The 21,788-nt window shown below is 34.8% G+C and overlaps 1 protein-coding gene across 1 annotated transcript; it reads left to right on the top strand.

Annotated features, from left to right (window-relative positions):
* Positions 1–7,106: 7,106 nt before the first annotated feature.
* LOC107774409 (ABC transporter G family member 1-like) lies at positions 7,107–12,272 on the top strand. The gene is made up of 8 exons (XM_016593933.2): positions 7,107–7,700; positions 8,601–8,680; positions 9,475–9,939; positions 10,393–10,479; positions 10,582–10,707; positions 10,816–11,010; positions 11,136–11,222; positions 11,328–12,272. The coding sequence occupies exons 1-8, from the start codon at positions 7,193–7,195 to the stop codon at positions 12,000–12,002; spliced, it is 2,223 nt and encodes a 740-aa protein (XP_016449419.2). The 5' UTR covers positions 7,107–7,192; the 3' UTR covers positions 12,003–12,272.
* The last annotated feature ends 9,516 nt before the right edge of the window (positions 12,273–21,788 follow it).

Here is a 21,788-nt window from a genome sequence, read left to right on the forward strand (position 1 = left end):
CCTTCGGGGTATGGGTAAGGTCTGCGTACACACTACCCTCCCCAGATCCCCAATAATAGAATTTTACTGGGTTGTTGTTGTTGTTAGTTGCAATAAATATTAATTTCTAAATCGACGTCAAAATGTATGTATGTTAGTGCTAAGTGGGGGAGGGTCCCCAATTCCTTAGGCATATCCTCGTTCTTCAATGAATCTTTCTCTCCCAAATAAGCAATTCAACGATAAAAGAAAGTAATAATGCCATCATATTGTTGAATTCAATCTATAGCTTGCCTAAATTCCACAGGCATTTATCTTATCATGTTATTAATTTCATCTACTATGGACATTGAACAGTTACAAGTAATTAATTTTGATAAATAATATAAAAATATTCAAACCGTCAGCGTATATAAGTTAAAAAATCATCGTAAACCGCATAAATTCACATTAATTGTCAATACTTCTGACTTATGATTCATGAAAAGCAAAAATTAACAAAACACAAAAGAAACTAATGCCGAAACTTCTACGTCGTTGCAAATTTTAACTGAGTTCTGAATAGTACGTAATAGGAATCTAGGAATTAGGGTTAACCTATATATTTTCTCGATTTGGCTGCAGTCTTTCTTGACTTTATAAAATAGCAAATTGTTGGATTCCCTTTAACTTAGACTAAAATCCACTACTTACAAATAGCAAATGGTTGGATTTCCTTTTTAGTAATTCTTTCTATGAAGACTTGACTTGGTTTTCCCCGCTATGCAGACTTTGACTTTGTCGATTTCTCCAAATAGAATGTAAACAAGGATTTAATATTTATTTATGTTAATTCTTCATTTATTTATTCAAGTATGTTTTTTTTATTTCCCACCCGATGTTCGGTGTCCATATTGGGTCCCGACTAAATCCGAATTCCCACCGGAAAATCCCATTGGGGATAAAGTACTCCCTAACAAAGGTGACTCCATACCCAGGGATCGAACCTGAAATCTCTGGTTAAGAATTAAGGAGTACTTACCACTCCACCTCAACCTTTGTTGGTCATTTATTCAAGTATGTTACTCTAAGGAGAATTACGACATAGTTCAGTTAATTGATTGCTTCAACATGTGTATATAACGAAATTAATAATATATGTTTGCTTTGAGCAAAAGATTTTTCAATAATATTTAGGTTTTGTAAGAAACTAATCCAAATTTTGCATTATCTTTTTAAAAAGAAACTTTCAAAGATAACCTACCTAACCCAAACAACACAACTTAGTTTATAATCCTTAACCAGTTTAATTATATTATACTATTTTAACTTTTAAAACTTCAGGGTTGTTCAGTAGTTTAAAAAAAAGGAATTTATGTGATACAAAATACAAACTATAGTAAGAATAAAGATGTTGGACAAATGCATTAATTTGGATATTTATCAACAACAAAAAATAGCTCTAATAGCCTGGCGGATATAGCAAAACTGTGACTAAAAAAGACATAGTTTGAAATAATTTCAAATTGTTATACATAGGGGTGTACAAAGGAAACCGACAAACCGCACCAACTCGATAATCCGAGTCAAACAGAGAAAAAAAATCCGACTATGGTTTGGTTTGATTTGATTTGGTATTGGAAAAAAAACTCGGCCATAATTAATTTGGTTTGGTTTTAAATAAAGAAAGTCAAACCGAAACCAAACCAACCCGACATTACATATATAAATTTTTTAGATATATTTAATATATAAATATACTTTCTGTGATGTAATTTATAAATATTTCTTAAAAATTTCATAATTTTATCTTTTAAGGTATTATTTCAAAGTTGGACTTAGAACTTTTGAATGTTCCAATAAGTTTATAGCCATTAATATTAGTAAATTAAATAATGCTAACAAAAGCCCAAACCAAAATCAAATCAATACTAATGCTAATAAAAGACATTCAATTCAATACTACGAATGAGGATGTATTGAATATCTATTTTTTGTTTTACAATAATTTAAATAAAAATGCATAACCTATTTTTATTTTTTCTTTAGCGTTTAGTCATGTAATTAATATTCCCTTATTAGTCTACTTATTTTAGCATGACTTAGTACTTTTAGACTATGTTTATTTTTATTATGGTTTTTTAATTAGCAATATTTCACACAATTTATTGTCTTTATTGTTGAATATTTTAGGATAAGCCATGACACATCTCATATTTTTGTATCATTTTCTTGAAAATACTTTATATAGTTCTATCTTACTAGAATTAAAGGAAATATTTTGAGCACAAGTTATATGTTTTGTTTTACGAAGATTTTACCGGAAAAAACCCGAATAACCTGAGAAACCGAGAAAAACCGAGATTGAAAAACCCGAATTTTATTGGTTTGGTTTGGTCTTTAAATTTAATAACCCGATACAATTAGTTTGGTTTGGTAATTGTAAAATCCGAACCAACCCGACATATGTACACCCCTAAGTTATACAATTCATTTAGATAAATAGGGGATAAATTTCAAAAGGATAGCTAAGTTTTGAAACTTTTCATCAAGAACTTTTCGTGACATGCTAAAAAATTAAAAAGGAAATTAAATATGATAAAGAGAAGCAAACCACGAAAAGACGTAACAAAGTGTACCCTCATTTAACGTTTTACATGATTTTACCATGTTGCGTGCAAAATAAATTCAAATATGTTGTCTTAAAGTTTGAGTAATATCGCCGAAATTATTGTTCATTAAAGAGATTTTAAATAAGAATAAAATTAAAAATATTAGTGTTTCATTTTTTATATATGTGAAAATAATATCCTCTATAATAATTCTTGCATTATAACTTTGGTATTATCAATCTATACACAACTCAACTATGAAACTAGACAACCCAAAAGTATAAACTTTTTATATGAGTATATTGTCTAAATTGGCACGGTTCAATAGAAAATTGAAAGGTGCGAGAAGAATGTTTTTTTTTTTCACCCAACATCCTGTAACCGTATTGAGATCCGATTAAATTCGAATTAGTGTCGGAAAATCTTACATTAAAAGGTAAAGTCTTCCTTAACAAAAGCGACAGCTTCATACGGGTTCAAACCGGGAAAGGAATATGTTTCACGCTACTGTCGAAGGGGTCGGAGATGACTTTGACATCAAAAATAAAACATTATGGGTCACGTAGGTGAAATGATTGACTATATTAAAACACATAAAATGCGTATTACAAGTAATAATTTCCTAAGAAATTCTGTTTGTTGTTTTCCTAAACAGTTATCTCTAGAACTACTGAAAGGTGAGGGGGTCAAGAAAACGCGTTTCTGGAATTAAGGTTGTGAATTTATATGAAAAAAACATTCCTTGCATGTTTCATATGCGCTGAAAATGACCTTTCGATTTTTTAATTAATCATAATTAGAAGCAAATACAACGAGTACGCTAATCAACCTTGCCATGCTTCAACCAGCTGTTTTGCGGACTGCTCTTGCTCTTACTGCTCTTTCCTATGCTCCCTGCTTCTGACTAAGATTATTGAAACAACAATTAATGCAAAAACAGTCAATTAGAATTAAGCAAGGGTCATGCTTTTAATATTTTATATTATTTTCAGTTGAAATTTCTTTTATTTTTTTATTCTATTTTTCTTCAATATTTAATATTTATATTGACAATAGTGCATCGGATAAATATTATTCATTGTGATAAATGATCGAAGTGGATCTATTTAATTTTATTTTATGTTTTATGTGAGATTTGAATTCAATTTAGGTGAGATTTAAATCATCATTAACTTATTAATTACCTTATATATATTTGATTAATTGTCTATGTAACATTGAATATAACTTAGTACTTTAACTGAATATTTTGTTGTATATATAGTTATCTGAAGTTAAAAATTAATTTTGTAAAGTGAATAATGTGAATACCAAAATCCACCAACTAGATGAATAGAGCATATTGGCGGTGTGAATGTAAGTCTACCATAATGATAAACGAAATAAATGGAGAAAACAGTAAGTTTTTTTTGGTAACAGTAGTCAAATTTTAGAGAGAAAGTAAAGATTTCTTATTAAATATGATACGTCCCTAAGCTTAGAGAGTTACAGTGGTGGAAACAATAACAAGAGAAAAAGAACTAAGTTAGTGGTAGAAAAAAGAGTTAAAGTAAGTTTGAGTGATGGTGAAAAAATTAAATAATACTAATAATTATGGAAAAATTAATCCAAATAGCCGTCCACCTAATTATTTAAACTAAAAATAATTGGCGGGTGTATAATATATATATATATATATAAGATGTATATAACCAATATATTATTATGTATATCGGCTAAAAAAAATAAATAATAAATTCGGTGGACTGTGTAAAAATCATAAAATTCTTGTTCAACTTGAGTTGTCAGTGAAAATTACTGCTCAATCAATTTATTACTAAAACAGTGGAAAAGGTTGAGAGTTTATATACTGCCAGACTAAAACAGGGTAAGTGGTTGAGAGTTGGGACATAGCTGAATAGAAGTTAAACTTAAATCATTTACCTAGCTATAACTTGTTTATCCCAAGTGGGACAGTTTAAAAAAAAATATTTAATAGCCTTAACAAGAAGAAACTACTCTTTAAATATTTAGGGCTCGTTTGGCCATAAGAAATTTTTTACTTTTTTGGATTTTTTTTTAAAATTTTTTTTCAGAATCTGTTTTTGGTCATGAAAATTTTAAATTTCACTTGAAGTTAAATTTTGGAGTTTTTCGAAATTTGAAAAACTCCAAAAAGCTAGTATTTTTTAAAATTCACTTCAATTCACTCATAAAAAATAAAAAATAGCTTCAAATTGTATTCATGTCCACATACAACTCTAATTTTTAAATACTAGTTTCACTTGAATTTTTTTCCATTTTTTTTTCGGAATTTCATAATTCTTACGTCCAAACGCCCACTTAGTCGTTTTGTACTCATTATTTGAACAATTCCATCATCCATTCCTCCTAAGCCCAATTAAGACCAACATGTCAAATCCAAGAAGGTAAAAATATTTATTGGAGAGGCTAAAAATATACATTTCATAACTTTATTTGAAGCTTTGATCCTCCTTTACCCATGTAAAGATCAAATTCTTTTTAATTTTTCTTTTTAAAAGACCAAACATGTTGATTAATTCTCACCTTTTCCTTCTCCCTTCCGGTTCTTTCGTGATCAATATAATAGAGATTTTAAAAAAAAATTATAGGCAAGATGAATGATACTTTTCAAGTTACGATCAAACATGTTTTAACAATATTTTAATTTCAACTTTAGCTGAAATTGCAGCTTGTGTGTATTTTCTATTTTTTGATTTTTTTTTTTTCATCTTTTAATGGTAGTCATCCCCACGGCTAGATTTGCGGATTCATAGTTGCTTTCTGAATAATGACATGAGATTTCTCAAAGAGGAATCTTGACTAGTAAACTATTTATAGAATGTTAGATTTGGAAAGCAAATGGTTTTTGAACGTCAAGAGTAGCCAAGCAATTGATTTAGTTATTTAACCTTTTTTATTCGGTTTAATCATTTAATATTTAAAGTCATTAACTCGACTAATTTAAAATCTCACAGGTAGATCACCTAAGAGGGTTAAAAGTTCTTCCTACATCTTTACACAAATAGCTGTCGATTTTACTATTTACATTTTCTAGCCTAGCCTGTATACATAAATAATATATTTATTATGCATGTATTTTATATTCGCGGGCAATTTTTAGTTTAAGTAATTGAGTGAGCTGCTATTTAGGTTAATTTTTTGGGGGGTATTATCATTTTTGGCCCGCGCCAGAAACTATTTATATCTGGCAGTCGAAAAAGTATATAAAATTTGTATAACTTTTATATATAGCATACAGAATGTGCGTGTATATATATATATATATACAAAAAAATATACAAATTTTATATAATTTTTTAGACTATTATTTTTACAGCCCGAAATTTCGGATTAAAAGTGAAAGAATTTTAACTATCCCACGGTGGTGCTATCAATTACGTCAAAATAGCACGGTATAGCCAGTTTTCGGACTGGTCATTCAAAAATAGTCACCGTTTACGAGGTCAATAAAAAATAGCCACTACTTTGTTAGAACAGAGACCGGTCCCGCATAATATACGGGAGTTCGGTGTATATGTGTACGAACTCCAGCATATTATGCTGGACCGGTATACTTTGCTGACTCCTGTATAATATGCGGGAGACTGGAGCACCGGTGCTCCAAACTCCAGTATATTATACTGGACATTTATACTTGCTGGAACTCCAGCATATTATGCTGGAGTTCTAGTGTACTTATGCTGGAACTCAAACATATTATGCTGGAGTTCCAGCATAGTTATCCTGGAACTCCCGTATAATATGTTGGAGTTCAAGCACACTTATGCTGGAACTCCAGTATAATATACGGGCGTATTTTCCGGGTTTTGAACAGTGTTTCTGCTCAGATTTATCTTTACATGAAAAGTGGCTAAATTTCGATTACTTTTAAAACTGGACTATTTTTAAATGACCAGTTGTAAATTTGGCTATTTTTAAATTTCTCCCATCAATTACAGCTACGAAGAAAAGACAAAATAGAAAGACAGAAATTACTTAAGAAATGAAATAACAAATAGTGAAGATGCTACGCAATTATTCCTTTTCACACAATTCAGAAGATTAAGTCAAACCATACTTATCACAAGAAGATGACCTAGGACGAAATTCTCTAGTTTCATGAAATATACACATTTGTTTCTTAGCTTTCATCCTTTGGAAGCAAATCTGATTTATGTTGAGTATACGATTAAAGTCTCATAAATTGGGATCGTGTCTACATATAACATGTAGAGATTTCTTAGCATTGTGAAACCTTTTCGAAAAAATTATGCGAACTTGATTTAAAACGGAAAATATCACATTATATTAAAAGTATTATCGGGCCGTTTTAATCCAAACTAAGACCAAGCAAGGCCAAAATTGTCTCATTTTATGGATTATATACATTTGTTTAGTTTCTTCTTAGCTTTCGTGCCTTATCAATCTGGTTTAATAATTTTAATTTAGCTATTTTATTTATACAACTAGATTAGTACTCCAACTTCCCAACACCTTCCTCATTAGTGCTATATATATGGACTCTCTTTAACCACTCTCTTCATTCCCATGCATTATCTTTACTTATTTCTATACCTTTCTCTTCATCTTCTTCTTCCTATACAGAAAGAATATTTGAAATGGAGTTACAGGTTAATGTTCCAAGATGGACACCTAGTCCAAACAGATCACCACATAGACGCCAAGAATCTGAGACAGATAATGAAAGTGTTACTTATTCTCAAGATGATATTCCTTTTAACAACAAAAACCCAACCAAAAATTTCCCATTTAGTAATAGTCCACCACCTCATATTGCTGCTATTGAAGCACCATCTCTTAGGGTTGATTCTGAAATAAAAAGGTCCTTAGAAATGGTACACTATGAAACACCACCAATAATACTTAGGGAAGAGATTAAGGGAAATAATAATACTACTGGTTTTGCATATGAGGAAGTTGTACTCCCTTTTAATAATGAAGGAATTTACTTGACATGGAAAGATTTGTGGGTGACAGTGCCGGACAAGAAAACAGGGCGGAGAGCTATATTACAAGGGCTAACTGGTTATGTACAACCTGGTCAAGTTTTGGCCATTATGGGTCCTTCTGGTTGTGGCAAATCCACTCTTCTTGATACTTTAGCAGGTACTAGTTACTCTAGCATATAATAGTTTCATTTGTCTTTATATTTTTTTGGCTGCTATAGTGAAGTGCTGTTATACAGGATATATATTATAACATAACATAAGAATCAGTTCTGAGAAAAATATGACTTTTATAATGAATAATTGTTATACAGATTTCTAGTTTAACCTTCCTTATCCGAAACCATCATTTAAGATTTTTCTCTAATGCTCTCTAGCTCAAAGGAGTGATTAATTGCTTAAATTTCTTACAAACTTGACTAAATTATAAATTTTATATTATGGCCTGTTTGTCCATAAAAAATTTTACTTTTTTTTTCGAAAAATTTTCACTTTTTTTTAAATCAGTGTTTGGTCATGAAAATTTTAAATTTTAATTAAAGTTGAATTTTTAAAATTTTCGGAAATTTTTAAAACTCCAAAAAGTTATTTTCAAAATTTTCACTTTAAATCACTCAGAAAAATTCAAAAACAGCTACGAATTGTATTCATGTCCAAACTCAACTTTAATTTTCAAATATTATTTTTAATTTAAAAAAAAATCATTTTTTCGAAATATCACAATTCTTATGTCCAAACGCCCGCCATGTTACTTGGAATTGATTGATTGATTCATGAGATAAATTAGAGTATTTCGATTTTTATCAGACCATTGATAACGTCACATATACTAGGAGTAATATTGACTTTTATAGTAGGAGTATAAAACTTGCTTAGGAACTACTCCACTTATTAATTATTATGATGTCTATGGTCCACAGAATTTGACTTAAAAACACCACCAACTGGAAAGTCTTCCACTAATTCCCCTGTGGTCTCTGGCCGGCAAAGAGCAAGAAAAAAATAAAATGAAAATGTTTTAATTCACTTGAAACTCATTAATTATTTAATATTATTTCAGGGAGATTGGATTCGAACACGAGACAAACTGGAGAAATCCTCATCAATGGTCGGAGGCAAGCTCTTGCTTTTGGCACTTCGGTAAGGACAAAAAATATCATAAGCTATTTCTTTACGAGTTTTAATTTTTATACATTTACAATATAAAAGAACTTTAACGGTATCGGGAATTTATCTAAAATACAATTACATGTAACTCTCCGGAATAAGTGAAAATATCTTGAAATTAAACATATAACTTCACCAGAGTTAGATCTAAGATTTTCAGTGCATGAGTGCACTACTAAAGAAAAGGAAGAAAAAATGTATAGTAGAAATTGATCTTAATAACTCAATTACTTTTAACCAAGTATATCATTCAACTTTCTATGGCATGCGTGCCAACAATTAATATTATACTCCCTCTGTCTCATATTATCTATCGTGTTTCTCTTTTACATGCCCCTTAAGAAAATAATAAATAGGAAATAATTTTTACTATTTTATCCTTATTTATGTCTTAAAATATAATTCTCTTCATTTATTACTTACTCATAATTAAGGTGTTTGTAATCTTCAAGAACAATTAATATTAAGGATAGAATAGGAAAAAATAATTAATTTACTCTTGAACTTCTAAAATGATAAATAATTTGAGACAATTATTTTTAGAAATCACGTCAGTTAATATGAGACGGAGGGAGTACTAATTTAAAAAAATATATATATAAAATATCTAATTTGGCCATGAGAGGCCAATATGGGTTCACGTGCTTCTTAAATCTCCCCATAAGAACTAATATCTTACCTTTTTTGTGGGGTTTGACTTCTATACAGTTAACGAAAAACATATTTTGACTTGTGACTCATTTTTTTTCTTTTTTTCTTTTTCAAAGGCTTATGTGACACAAGATGATACATTGATGACAACACTGACAGTGAAAGAAGCAATATACTATTCAGCACAACTCCAATTACCAGATTCAATGTCAAGATCCGAGAAGAAAGAAAGAGCTGAAGCAACAATAAGAGAAATGGGATTACAAGATGCAATGAATACAAGAATTGGAGGGTGGAGTGTAAAAGGATTAAGTGGTGGACAAAAGAGAAGAGTTAGTATTTGCATAGAAATACTAACACGTCCAAAGCTTCTTTTTCTTGATGAGCCAACTAGTGGACTTGACAGTGCAGCTTCTTACCATGTCATGAATAGAATAGTTCAATTGGCTAAACAAGATGGAAGAACTGTGGTTGCTTCTATACATCAGCCAAGTAGTGAAGTTTTTGAGCTTTTCCACAATCTTTGCCTTCTCTCCTCTGGTAGGACTGTCTACTTTGGTTCCATTTCTGCTGCAAATGAGGTACTTACTATATAGCTTACCTTCTACGCATTGACAATGTAAAAAGGCTTCTTACTTTTTTTGAAGTAACCAGCAAAGTTGATCTCATTTGATCAGGAGGTCACGGGTTCGAATCGTGGAAACAGACTCTTACAGAAATGTAGGGTAAAGCTGTGTATAATAGACCCTAGTGGTCCGACCCTTCCCCGGACCACGCGCATAGCAGGAGCTTAGTGCACCGAGCTGCCCTTTTCTTTTTAAAGATAATTACGAGTAACTGCCCATATTAAGTGAAACTAATTGTCTGAATATTAAATAGGCAATTTACTATAGAAGGTTAAATTACACTGATAGTGTCAAAATTCTTTATGTTGTCAATCGATATAAGTTAAATCTATAGCAACATGTCGCTTCATATATAAAAAGTCTAAAATTAGTTTTTTATGATGAATCTTTAATACCATTTTTTTCCAGTTTTTTGCACTGAATGGCTTCCCATGTCCAACTATGAGGAATCCTTCTGACCACTACTTAAGGACAATCAACAAGGACTTTGATGCTGTAAGTATATATCTATATATGTTCTTCTTTGTACTACTGTCTAAACTAGTGTTAGAGATAATTATTGTGGGTTGTGCTGATTAATTCTCTGTTTGACCTTAGGATATCGAGAAAGGAGTTGGTGGAAAAGCCACGGCGACAGAAGCAATCAATATTCTGGTTAAGTCATACAAGACCTCACAGGGTTGCCAACAAGTTCAACGTCGAGTTCTGGAGATTTGCCAACAGGTTTTTATACTAGTGCACGCGATTAACAAAATCGCTATTTTGATCTTATATATTGTGCAAATCCAAGAAAATTACTTAAACTGGTCTAATATGAATATTTGTGTATAGAATGGTGGACAAGAAGCAAAGAAAGGAAACCAAGCAAGTTTCATTACTCAGTGCACGGTTCTAACCAGGAGATCTTTTGTGAACATGTATCGTGATCTTGGTTATTACTGGCTTCGTTTTGCAATATATATTGCTTTGTGCTTGTGTGTTGGCACTATATTTCATGACATTGGCCACGACTATGGCTCCATTCAGGTGAGACATTTTACTTTTCTTATTAATTTGAATTAGACTTATTAGATCGACAGTATAGTTATCTTTTAGGTGACATGTCAGAGTATAACATTTTCGTCTTTCTTCGCTCCTTGCTAAATTTGCAGGCTAGAGGTTCAATGCTCATGTTTGTTGCTGCCTTCTTAACCTTTATGGCTATTGGTGGATTCCCATCTTTTGTTGAGGATATGAAAGTATGCACATTTAACTATCACCCTCATTTATTTTACACATAATCTTTCACAATAGTAACAATTAATGATGCTAATTATTTGTCATTTGCTCCTAATTGTTGCTAGATTTTCACTCGAGAAAGATTAAATGGGCACTATGGTGTGGCTGCATATGTCATAGGAAATACATTCTCTTCCATTCCTTACCTAGCAATGATCTCAGTAATACCTGGTGCTATGGCTTATTACCTTGTTGGATTACAAAAGGAGTTTGATCACTTTGCTTATTTTGCACTAATGTTATTCACAACAATGATGTTAGTCGAAAGCCTAATGATGATCGTGGCAAGTATTGTACCAGATTTTCTCATGGGAATTATAACAGGAGCTGGAATTCAAGGTGTTATGATGCTTAACGGAGGTTTCTTTCGATTGCCTAATGATCTTCCTAATCCATTTTGGAAATATCCAATGTATTATATTGCATTTCACAAATATGCAAATCAAGGGTTTTATAAGAATGAGTTCTTGGGATTAACTTTTCCTAATGAGCAAATTGGAGGGCCAGCTACAATTACTGGTGATGAGATTTTGAGAAATATATGGCAAGTGCAAATGGGATATTCAAAATGGGTTGATGTTGCAATTGTTTTTGGAATGGTGATTCTCTATAGGTTCATGTTTTTGGGAATAATTAAGACAGTGGAGAAGGTTAAGCCTATGATTAGAGCATTTCTGGCTCGAACTTCCAAAAATCCAACTCATGCTGAAGATCCATATGCTTCTCCTATGGATGCTTGAAAAATAATTATTATAGTGTTTATGATATATGTTGTTGATGTAAAATAAAAGTTTTGTTGTATTCAAGACCAATGCCTTGTTGGTATTCTACCTGCTTTTTTTTGGTTAACTAGGGAAACCCGCAGTCGCTACTCGATCTTCGGGTGTGAACAGGGTAAATCTTGCTCCTATGTAATAGTTCGCAAACCTCAAAAGAGGATAAACTACACTAGACAAGCCTTCTACCTACTTTTGCGAGTATTAAATGTTGGAATATTTTGTTTTTCCCTACTTGTTTGATGGATTGTTATAATATAAGAGTTTATTCTTTGTTTTAATTTATTTGTTATTGTCGTCTTTGTAGATATATATGCTATGTTGGAAACTCACATTTTCAGTTTCCAACGTAGCATATATGTGCTTGAAAAAGTTGAATTGTAACGATCCGGCCCCACACTATGTGTATATTGTCCGCTTTGGATCCCACCCGCACGGTTTTGTTCTCCCCCAGTCCCACTGGGGAAAAGGCCTATGCACATGTAAGTCCAAGTCTTACTAATATAGCCCAGGACTCCCCCTCTCTTTTTCGATGTGGGATTCCTGCGAGCTACAGTCCCACTACACTCACTTTGAATTGGAAGGATGTTTCCACACATTTAATTGATGTCTACGAGGGGTGAATGGACTTGTGCAGCTAGAGAGTGAGCTCGGACTCAGGATGGGTTGTTGATGTCATGGTGATTGTACCCAGTGAATTCCAGAGTTGTGTAATAGTGACTTCAAGCCAAGTGGGAGAGTTCCACCGCCTATGATTGGGTTGCATGGTTAACTATGTGCGAGGTTTCTTGTTATTAGCATATTGATGGGTTATTTCAGTTACGGGAAAAGAACATAAGTGGTAATTTGAGCAAAGGAATTATTAAAGGTGTGTTATGGTTGGCCTTATTGGCTCATGTTCAGACTTGGGGAAGGATTCAGGATTTATTTACTGTCGGGTGCTTCATTGAAAGGGTATTCATGTGCTAGAAGATTCATGGAGTTGATTATATTTGGGGCCAAGTCAGAGCGGGTGGCTCTCAACAACGGCCCTAGTGGATTCAAAGGGGTAAAGTGTCGTGCCTAATGATTTTGAGCCTATAGGTACGGTTAAGAAGCAAGCTTTGTAGCAGCTTATGAGAAGAGGATCAGAATGTCCTATGATGTTTTGACTTGCAGTGTAGCATTTGGGAGGTATGAAATGGCTCGTGGGATTTGAGACAACATGGTCTCGTAATTCAAGGTCACTCGGGATAAGTGCGGATGGAGTGTCTTATGTGTTGAATGGAGTTATTATTATTTCTAAGGCAATCAAGGATAAATTGGAAGAAGATAGATTGGTTAGCCATAGTTGAATTGGCATATTGGTGATAGTGATCAGTTCCTTCAACGTGATCAAGTTATGCAAGTGATTTGTGACGGAATGTGTGAGGCTTGTCGGTCGCCGTAATTGATGTTATTCAGGAGTATCCTACTGTTATGTCCTGTTATGTGTAGGCAGATCCTGGAAGGGCTAAGGTGGCTTAGATCACTACTTAGAGATTTGCATATTCTACGATTATGAGAATTCACTCATGTGTTGCTATGGTTCTCTTGGAATGAGTTAAATAAAAAGTTTTTATATGATGAAGTGTTAATCTATTAGTAGTTCCGGAGTTATGATGAAAATCGTGTTCTATCGTATATTGGCATGTTGGGTGCAGTGAGTAGTATGGAATTTGAAGTGAGGATCAATGTTGCAGTTCGGTGTTGACAAGGGGTGTCACGAGCTCGGATAAGCAGGAAAGGAGTTTCGATGTTTAAAGTAAGTTGGTATTGTCTTCGGCGTCACCTGAGATCAGTGTTTTGTGAAAAAGGCTTTGCATCCTGGTTAAGGATTCTTGATCGCTTTTCAGCATTAGTACAGCCGGTGATTTGGATGTTCAGACCTGTTATCTATTACAGAAGGTTGTGGGAGCGTGCCCCATGGGAAGGTTATATAAGTGTGGCATGTAACCACTGGATTGATTGAAGAGTTAAACCAAGTATGAAGATTATAGTGATGTCGTTAAATTGAGAATTGATGCCTGGAGGGCACTCAATTTATTGGGTTGTGGACTGTGGAGGATTACTCCGGTTATGATGGTTGTTCTTGGGTGTTATGAGAAAAGGGGGTGATTATAGACCTTTGAAAGGTTATTAGCCTAGTTCAGTGAGATCAGAATCAGCTTGAGGTATGTAGATGGATTTAAATGTGAATATGAACTCTATATCAGGCTGAATGTGTTTATTTCAGCAATGCACTCCTTATGGAAGAGTAGTCGGGGTGTTATTTCGTCGTCAGCTATTTCATGTAATGATATATTGCGCCATGTGGGTTGTGAGATGACTTGGTGAATTTCTTCTGTGTTGAGGTTCCGCGTAGAGATGATGTTATATGAGCAAAATGACTCTTGAGATTCAGATCGTATATCGCACTTCAGTTGTGCTTGAGTTTGTAGCTTATAGCGCTATATGTCACCCCAGGGAAGGTGTGATGCACTTAGCGTGCTTGTGACCGCTATTCGGTATTTTTGTTGTAATGAGCAATTTAGCTCGGTGTGTATCACCTTGTGTGAATTTTATGTGAGGATCGGGTGGCACGCCGCCATAGGTATGTTGTTTGGATCGGGTTGCATGCCGCAACAGTGTGATGTTGAGTATAGTTCCCTATACCTATTTTATGTGTTTTGTTTCCCATTTTCTGAGAAAAGTCCATATTAGCAGCGTGAGTTGAGTAGTCCCTTCCAAAGTTTGGTTTTCTTATGTATCATGTTCGAATTGGTAGCCTATTGGCACATTGTGGCAGTATATGAGACTTTTGATCATGACTAGGGTGGCTTGTCGCCTGAGCAGTTTGTACTGGGCCAGACAAGGTTATTGGATCTAGGATCAGTGCGATCGGATTATATGAAGTATATTAAAGAGCAAACACCATTATTTGGTTCAGAATAAGGTAATGATTCTTATCAGGAGTATAGGCTCAATGGTTTGTCGGCTCGGCAGTTGGTTATGAATTCTTCACATCTCTTCCGTTGTTGCTGTCGCGCCCCCTTTTTCCCTCCCATCGAAGAGGAGTCCGGGTTTCGACATTCGTGGGGCGTAATGGCTCATTTCCTTTTGGGAATTAGGTATTTGAAAAGTTGCCACCTAATGATTTTAAGGTGCGTTAGGGCACCTATAAGATTTAACTACAACAATGTTTGATAACCAGAGATAGGGTAAGAGCTTGAAATTATCCCAAGGGGAAGGTGTTAGGCACCCCTTAGGATCCACTGGTGTGGTTCCCGGCCTGATAATTTTTGTGAATTTATGCAATTAGCAAGTAAACAAATAAAGGCTCAAGTAATAGGGGATCTAAGTTTAAATACACAAACGTTTGAAAAAATGATTTAAAGGGGTTTTGAAAAGAGTTACAAGCTAAACATGCTCGTAAAAAAATAAAAGGGGTCCTAGGTTTGTTTGTAATATGGATCACCTCAATGCAATGCCTGGTATGACACTCCTCAGAAGAGGGGATACACGTGGTATTAGCACACCAGTCATCATACTCATATCTACCCTTCCCACCCCGTGAAGTATTAAAGCGTGGATTGGTCTCGGTCTCTATTGCATGTTGTTACCTGTCCCATTCCTACCAGTCCCGGATAAATTTAGGACTACTATTCCTATAAGAGGGAGGTTTTAGGATGACACATAAGTTTAAAGGTAAAAAGGCTAAGGCGACGTACAAAAACACGTAGGACTGAATTTAGAGGGGGAACATATAAACAATTAGAAGGCTCATGTATACCTCCGAAAACAATACATATAAATAGCATGACTTAAACACAGTTAAAATCCTAAAGCAGGGTTTGAGTCAAAATCAGATTCATTATATAACTCAGAAAAGAAGTCTGAGTCAGGCCTGCCTGCTGGTTGTAGCAGTTGGTAATTAAACAAAGGCAGTTCCAGTTTTATTCGAGTAACTACCTAAGGCTTGCCTAGGAGTAATAGTGATGTCCTATGAGCATGATATCTATATTGATTAGGAATGCAGCAGAGCAGTGATTGATTTAAAACAGACAACTTGAGATCCTATAGACAAGCTTTCTAACTGTATTAACTTAAGGCAGTGTTTCAAAAGTTATTAAAGAAGCGGCAGATTAATTAACTAATCCAATTCAGAATAAACAACGTGAACTAAACGGCTTCTCCAACTAAACTGGTTTTAAGTTCTATAGGCATGATTTCTATTATAGCTATTTAGATCCTATAGTCATGGTATCTAAGGATTAAAAGCTGACTTTGGACCTATAGGCATGATTTCTAGGGAGACGAATCTGAATACATGTTGTAATGAAATTTGAACTTCAATTACTTTACACCCTATAGGCATGATATCTAATCATAAAGCTGATTTTAACCTTATAGACATGATCTCTATTATTAAAGCCATTAGATCCTATAGACATGGTTTCTAATTGTGTGAAAGTAAAGCATGCAGAATTCATTTTAAACCAGAGCAGATCCTATAGGCATGTTATCTAACAGACCATATTTGAATCAAAATAGACTCTATATGCATGTTATCTACCCAATTTACCCACAATATACAACTACCCACTCTTTTCACTAATCACCCCGATATTGTTTACAAATTATTACATACCAAATGATTGAATTACAAAAAAAGTGCAGAAATAAGCGATTACAACTATAGGAAACCTGATCTTGACTTCCTCTCTGAGTTATGTAATGAACCACTTCAATGCCAATATTATTCCAAAGACTTTCTTATATCTGGGTGTGTCAGAGTTCCCTAAGGACCTCAAAGGATCCCGGACAGTGCTCACACCCAAATTTGCATAACCAAACAGAATGAGTGCAGTGTGGAAGGGCCAGCTCTTATATGTCCAAGTTTAGAGGGAGCTCAAGGGTCCCAAGGCAAGGCTCACACAAGAGGGGCAGAACCTAGATTCTAGGAATAGGTGAGAGTGCTTGACATAGTTTGAAAAAAGAGTTTGTTTAAAACTGGTAAAGTAATCAGTAACGGAGGCAATTTGAAAGCAGTTGTAGTAATAAAACTCAAAACTACACAGAATAAGTAGTCATTCAAAGGGGGTCAAGAGATTTGGGAATACACTTGTCTATAAGCACATGACCCCAGAAGGGGTCTGGTTTGGACATGCACAGCAATAACTTATGTTGGCATAGTCACAAACCATCCAAAAGAACACAAACACATAGAGGAGATATGGGGGTTTGGGATTCACAAGACAGCAAGTACACAACAAGTGACTGACAGAGTATGCTTCAAAACACACATAGGGAAGCATTAATCTATGGGGGAAGGGAACATATTACAACATGCTAATAATGTAACTTGACTGCAGAACCATAAACAGGAGTAGACAAGAATAAGGGAAATTGAAACAACTAAAGAAGCATGTTGTTGTTGAGGCTTGAAAAATTAACTAGGGCATACCAGTAGAGAAACCAAGGTGCAGAAAGGTAAAGTAAGCAGGATTCCACAATCTAGCCTTGGCTTTTAGCCGGCTAGACAAAGTAATAGCACAAGTAGTAATAGAGAAAGAGAGAATTTTGAGTGTAAGTGTGTTTTGAACTCAATTGTTCGTGTGTTTAAAGAAGGGAGGGTAGGGTATTTATAGTTTTGGAAAACGACTAAAGAATAAGGTAACAAGTAAGGTTTTAACACAAACATGGAAATAATCACAATCAGAATCAATCAATACAAGTACTTCCCTTTAATCAGGGAATCACAGCTTGAACGGATACTAACAGGGTTAATTAAGGAAAGAAATCAGTTTGAGACAGCCTGATTCTTGCCATATAAGGGGGTTGGTAAAATTAGAAGGTAAATATTTGAGTCTAAGTACAAAAATATTTAATTTTGGGAAAGGGTTCAAGGTAAAAATCATCACAGTAATTAAAGGAAGGGACTCAATCAATTTAAACAAATGAGTAAAAATTAGGGTTTATAAGGGAACCTTTTGCAATCAGTCGTGACATTGAGGAAATCAAGATCAATCAAGAAAGAATCATGATTTCGAAGCACAGTAGTCAACGAAGTCAAGTAGTCACACAAAACCAGAGTGTAGAGAACCAAACTAACAGGTAAGAAAGTCAGAAACAAGTAAAGACCTTCAAACTCATAGTAATAAGTGAGAAAAACTCTTTTAAGAAATTATGGTTTCAACAATAGTCGAGTTAAAAAAAATTGTAAGAACTCAAAATCAGATAAGTCAAACAAGGAAAAAGGATTCAAACATAAAGAACTCAATCGAACAGGTATGTACTCAAAACGGACAATGATAGTTTCAGAACCCGGACAGAACCAAACTATTTAGGGTTTTCAACATGCTGAATTAAGTAGAAGAAAAAAGCGTAAATAAATCGTTTGAACATAGTAAAAATCATGAAACAACACCAGAAATCAGAGAAAAGATCTTTTAAAAGAGGTTAAGAGAAACTCTAATCGTTGAAGACGAAGAGTTGTTTTGAAAAATCGAAAATTTTAAAGGAAAATACTTGAGAGGTTCATAGCATACACAGATCTAAGGTAGATCTAAAAGAAAATTGAAAGCTCTTAAAGGTTAGGGTTTTAGAGAACCCAGAAAAGTGAGAAAGACTTTAAAAAGTTACCGATCTAGCTGGAAAAGTCAAGGATCTGACTTGAACGGCCATGGATGGCCGAAAAAAGACCAGAGATAGAGGTTGAGCAAGGACTGGACCAGATCTCTTCGAGCTCTGTCCATGAAATCATACAAACGGGCCACCAGAAGATGTAGGAGGCTGGTATACCTCTCAAGCTGCCGCGGGAGTCCATGGATTAGGTAGGGATTAAAAGGAATTAGGGTGAAATTGGATGGCGACGGCTAGGGTTTATGTGAGGCTGTAGAGAGAATTGAGAGGAGAGGGATTCAAGGGAGGCGGGTGGTGAGAAATGAATTAGGGTAAGGGGTCATTTAGGTTTATTTTAGGTAGGTGAAGTGGGGGTCGTTGATCTGAATGATCAACAGTCTGGATTAAACGGGCATGTAGGGATCCGGGTTTGGGTTGTGTTTTAAATTGGGCTAGGGTCGGGTTTAATTCGGAATTGGGCTGGGAATTGGGGTTCAATTTAGGCTAAAATTTAAATACAAATGGGATGTTATTTAAATAGCCAATTTCCCCCTTTTTAAATTATAAAAATAGTAAATGATTTCTGAAAAACTAAATTAAAAGGGTTAAAATAATTTATAACACATAATTTACAATTTAAAAATACAAGCCTCAATTTTATGAATATAAGACACAATTAAACCTTAAAATGGCTAATATTGCAATTATGTGCAATTTAGCCTTAAAATACTAAATAAAATTGTAAAAATACGTTAAACTTATTTTAGCCATATTTTGACATAAATATAAAAATCCTATAAATGAATCATCAAAATACTAATTTTGGAAATAATTATTAAGATTTTATGGATAAAAGGGGGAAAATAAATCGATTTAAACCTTTAAAAAATTATGGAATAATAATAAAACATTTGGACATACTTATGTATGCATTTATATGATATTTTGAAGTTATTTTGCATATTGAAAATATATATATAGGGAAAAATTGGGTATCAACAACTGTCCCTCTTTACCCAGGAAGGATGATAGAGTTGTCGAGTAAAGATATGATCGCCAATTTTGATCTAGTGAAACGGTTTGAAGAAGATTTAGGTAGTACCCTAGCTTCTGAGCTGCCTACATATCCCTGGTTTTACAGGAATCAGGTCGTATGTAGTTCAGGATCCATCGGCGGAGTATACTAATGAAGTGATTTCAAGAATGGACGCAAAGTCCATGGCGGGGTGCGTGGCAGGTTTACGGGGATGATTAAGGCTTGATATGGTTGCGGAGAATGGAGCGGGATCGCTCCTACCTGGATGGCCATTGCTCTTCGGTTTATCTGCAATGAAACAATACAAGCGTATTATGTGCATAAATTTAAACATGATGCAAATTCCCGTTGGACTATGAATGTTGTCTCTAGACGGTTAAGATGACGTCTTTAGACCATGACGTCCTGGGCCATGAAGCGTATGATAAAGGATTCACATGCCATAAAATGATTCTCTCGGGCTATGAGGAAGGTGCCTCCGAACCATGATGCCTTTGAATAATGATATGCAAAAGATCGAAAGAGATCCTCTGGCCATGACATGGTGTTCTCGGGCTATGAAGATGGTGCCTCCGAACGATGACGCCTTTGGATGAGTTGGCAATATTTCAGCCCATGAAAGATGCAGTGGTATGATGCGGACAAGACAGAGCTTAGTCTTGCGAATCGAAGGGCAGAGCTTAGCCCGTAAGAAAAGCGAAATAAATAGTGCTTGAGATGGCACTTAGTTTCGAAGAAAATTGGAGGCAGAGCTTAGCCTCGGAAGGCAGAATGACAGCCTTATGCAAAGATGTGAATGCAAGTGGAGACAGCGTTTAGTCTCGGAAGGCAGAATAGTAGCCTTATATAGATTGGAAGGCAGAATGGTAGCCTTATGCAATGCAGATGCAGATGTAGACAACGTTTAGTCTCAAAAGGCGGAATGGTAGCCTTATGCAATGTAGATGCGGATGGAGGTAGAGCTTAACCTTGGAAGGAAGAATGGTAGCCTTATGCAAGTTGGAAGGCAGAATAGTAGCCTTATGCAATATAGATGCGGATGGAGGTAGAGCTTAACCTCGGAAGGCAGAATAGTAGCCTTATGCAATACAAATGCATATGGAGGTAGAGTTTAATCTCGGAAGGCAGAATGGTAGCCTTATGCAAGTTGGAAGGCAGAATAGTAGCCTTATGCAATGCAAATGCAGATGGAGACAGCGTTTAGTCTCAGAAGGCGGAATGGTAGCCTTATGCAAAAAATGAAATAATGAATGATAGTAGAGTTTTCTTAGCTGATAGCGGATTGCGGTGTTGTGATTACTGGGAGCATTGACATACGGGACATTAGCGGTGTATGCTGATAGCAATTGTTTGCAAGTGCAACGGTTCGGAGAGTCGTATTCTCGAACAATGTTTGTCCCATGGGCGTATAGTGTATTTAAAGATTTTGCAATCCTAGTGCCTGCATCCAAAGAAGAATCGTGAGTTTTGTAAGGGGGAGGTTAGTTCGTGTCCCTGCTGGCTTTGCTTGGCCTGCTCGGCTTTGATCTGGTGATACTGTGTATATAATTGGGGTAGCATTGCTAAACAAAGCAGTTTCGATAATAAACATGCAATGATTTTGTAAAAGTATGACATAAGTCTATAATTAAAAATAGCTTTTAGATGAACCGACGACTGTGACGTGGTTTGGGACATTGTGACCTCTCTTGCTACAGAATTTTGAGGGTCCTCCTCAAACTTCTGCCCTAGTTTGATAGGTTGACGTTTCTGACTGTTGCTCGCGCGACGATCGACTGAAATTACTTCGGAATTTTGAAGGTCCTCCTCAAAATTCTGCCCCAGTTCCAATTGTGGGGGGAGATGAAATTTTTATTGAATTGTGACCAAACCCATAGAGCTGCCTACGTATCCCCTCTTAAATGGGAATCAGGTTAGGCGTAGTTCAATTTACATCATATAAGGAAAGCATAAAGATTACACATAGTAACGCTTGACTGCATCTAAATTGATCGACTTTGGCCAGACTTCTCCGTCCATTTCTGCATGTATGAGGGCTCCTCCTGTCAGAACCCGGTGAACCATGTATGGACCCTGCCAATTGGGAGAGAACT

Source organism: Nicotiana tabacum, chromosome 11, assembly GCF_000715075.1.
Source record: "Nicotiana tabacum cultivar K326 chromosome 11, ASM71507v2, whole genome shotgun sequence".
NCBI lineage: Eukaryota > Viridiplantae > Streptophyta > Magnoliopsida > Solanales > Solanaceae > Nicotiana > Nicotiana tabacum.

What these genes read in the sequence shown, in the direction of transcription:
- LOC107774409 (XM_016593933.2), top strand. Translation starts at nt 7,193, where the DNA reads ATGGAGTTACAGGTTAATGTTCCAAGATGGACACCTAGTCCAAACAGA. An exon ending in CCATTTCTGCTGCAAATGAG is followed by an intron (nt 9,940 to 10,392) that starts GTACTTACTATA and finishes ATTTTTTTCCAG; the next exon opens with TTTTTTGCACTGAATGGCTT. An exon ending in ACGACTATGGCTCCATTCAG is followed by an intron (nt 11,011 to 11,135) that starts GTGAGACATTTT and finishes CTAAATTTGCAG; the next exon opens with GCTAGAGGTTCAATGCTCAT.